The sequence below is a fragment of the Vipera ursinii genome, assembly GCF_947247035.1.
Source record: "Vipera ursinii genome assembly, chromosome: 2".
In the NCBI taxonomy this organism is placed as follows: Eukaryota; Metazoa; Chordata; class Lepidosauria; order Squamata; family Viperidae; genus Vipera; species Vipera ursinii.
This window is the reverse complement of record NC_139513.1, coordinates 156,920,619-156,922,498: the sequence shown is the minus strand read 5'-3', so window position 1 is coordinate 156,922,498 and position 1,880 is coordinate 156,920,619. Positions and strand designations below refer to the sequence as shown.

General features: G+C 39.9%; 1 protein-coding gene across 1 annotated transcript; it reads right to left on the bottom strand.

The window, feature by feature from the left end:
• Window positions 1–736: 736 nt before the first annotated feature.
• On the bottom strand, window positions 737–1,672 carry LOC310633427 (olfactory receptor 13H1-like; the record flags this gene model as incomplete). The annotated part of the gene is made up of 1 exon (XM_083351132.1): window positions 737–1,672. The coding sequence occupies one exon, from the start codon at window positions 1,670–1,672 to the stop codon at window positions 737–739; it is 936 nt and encodes a 311-aa protein (XP_083207258.1).
• Window positions 1,673–1,880: the final 208 nt, after the last annotated feature.

Here is a 1,880-nt window from a genome sequence, read left to right as displayed (position 1 = left end):
CTGCTGCAAATATAAGTACAACTACAATATTAACTATGAATACAGAAAAACTCACTTATTTCCATTATCCATTTTTTCCAATCATCAAAAGCACAAATCATGAGTGCATTTTTTTCTGTTTCACGCAAAAGATCTAGCAGAAGTTTCTAGGCAGTTAAAGATATAATGTTTTTTCCTCTAATCAAAGATTAATTTAGCCACCTCTACAAGTTCCATCATCTTCACCAGCCATTCTTCCTTTGTAGGTAGGGTCAATCCTTTCCCCTTTGGGTTTATAATGGTATTGCTGCACTTATCATACATAAAAATAAATTCCATGGTTGTTGTTTTTTAGTTGCCTGTATTAATCCCAAAAGAAACATGTCTGGTTTTATTTGTACTTTAACCTTTAAGATCTTCTGTGATTAATCCAGCTGCACCCAGTTTTTGGAAGTTTGATCTTGTACTGATCTTATCTATTCTTTTTCTGGAAATATTGTATCATAATTATAGGATGATATTTCATATTTTTCTCTATGCTTGAAACCATATTGATCCTGAGTATAGCTGTAATATTAAATTATGCACAATAGCATTCAGCTCAATTCTTCAATGATTTCATACTCATCAGCCTTAGCTAGCATGGACAAAGGGGGATAGAGGTGATGCATGACAATACATCAGTTATAGAATTACAAAAACATATATAAAAAAAGACTTGCTTGTGGAAGTTCTATCAACCTGGTTCCTGGGTGGCTTACTCCTCTGTCTTCTTCCCAGCCAGTCTGCAGAAGGCTCCCTTCACATCCCTGTTCCTCAGGCTGTAAATGATGGGGTTTAACATGGGGATCACAACTCCATAAAAGACTGCCACCACTTTTTCCCTATCAGAGAACGTCTTGGCTTGAGGCCTCAAATACATGGCCAAGATGGTGCCATAATATATGCTCACCACTGTGAGATGAGATCCACAGGTGGACAAGGCTTTCCTCCGACCTTGGGCCGAATGGATACGCAAAACTGTGAATCCAATACGGCCATAGGTCACCAGGATAAAGAAGAAGGGGAATGCTAGGGTAAAGACACTGGTAATTATCATGGTAATTCCATTAGCACGGGTATCAGAGCAAGCCAGTTTCAAAACTGCCTGCAATTCACACTTGAAATGGTTCACCACATTTGGCCCACACAAAGTTGCCTGCATGGTGAAAAAGGGTATAATAGTCAAAAGGAAAGTGGTGACCCACACACTCACAGCCAGTTGGATGCATAAATTGCGACTCATGATCTGGTTGTAGCGCAGAGGGTAACATATTGCCACAAAACGGTCATAAGCCATCACAGCTAACAAAAGACACTCCACCACAGCTAAAATGAGAGCACTACACATTTGAGCAAAACATCTGCCCCATGGGATAGTAGGTCTGTCCATGAAGCAGTGGACCAGCATCTGTGGCACAGAGGTGGTGATGTAGCTGATGTCAATAAAGGAGAGGTTGCTGAGGAAAAAATACATGGGTGTGTGGAGGTGAGAATCTACGATAATCAGCACCAATATGAGGCCATTGCCGGCTACAGCAATGAGATAGATAACCAAGAAGAGGACAAACAATCCAGCACGAACTTTGAAGTTTTTAGAGAGCCCAACAAGCACAAATTCGGTCACTGTGGTTGCATTTCCCCATTTTTCCATGTCACCTGTAAGAGTGAAATCAGTTTTCAGAACATGACAAAATGAGTGGACTTCTGATTAAATGAACACAAACATGGGTTTATAAGAATGGAAGAACTGCTTTTAAGAGAAGAAGCTAACTTTGGGAAGCTATGATTCAGAGAAAAATATGATAGGGAGGGGAAGAATTAGACATGCAAGCTTTCTAGAGACTTTCTCCCTCCATTCA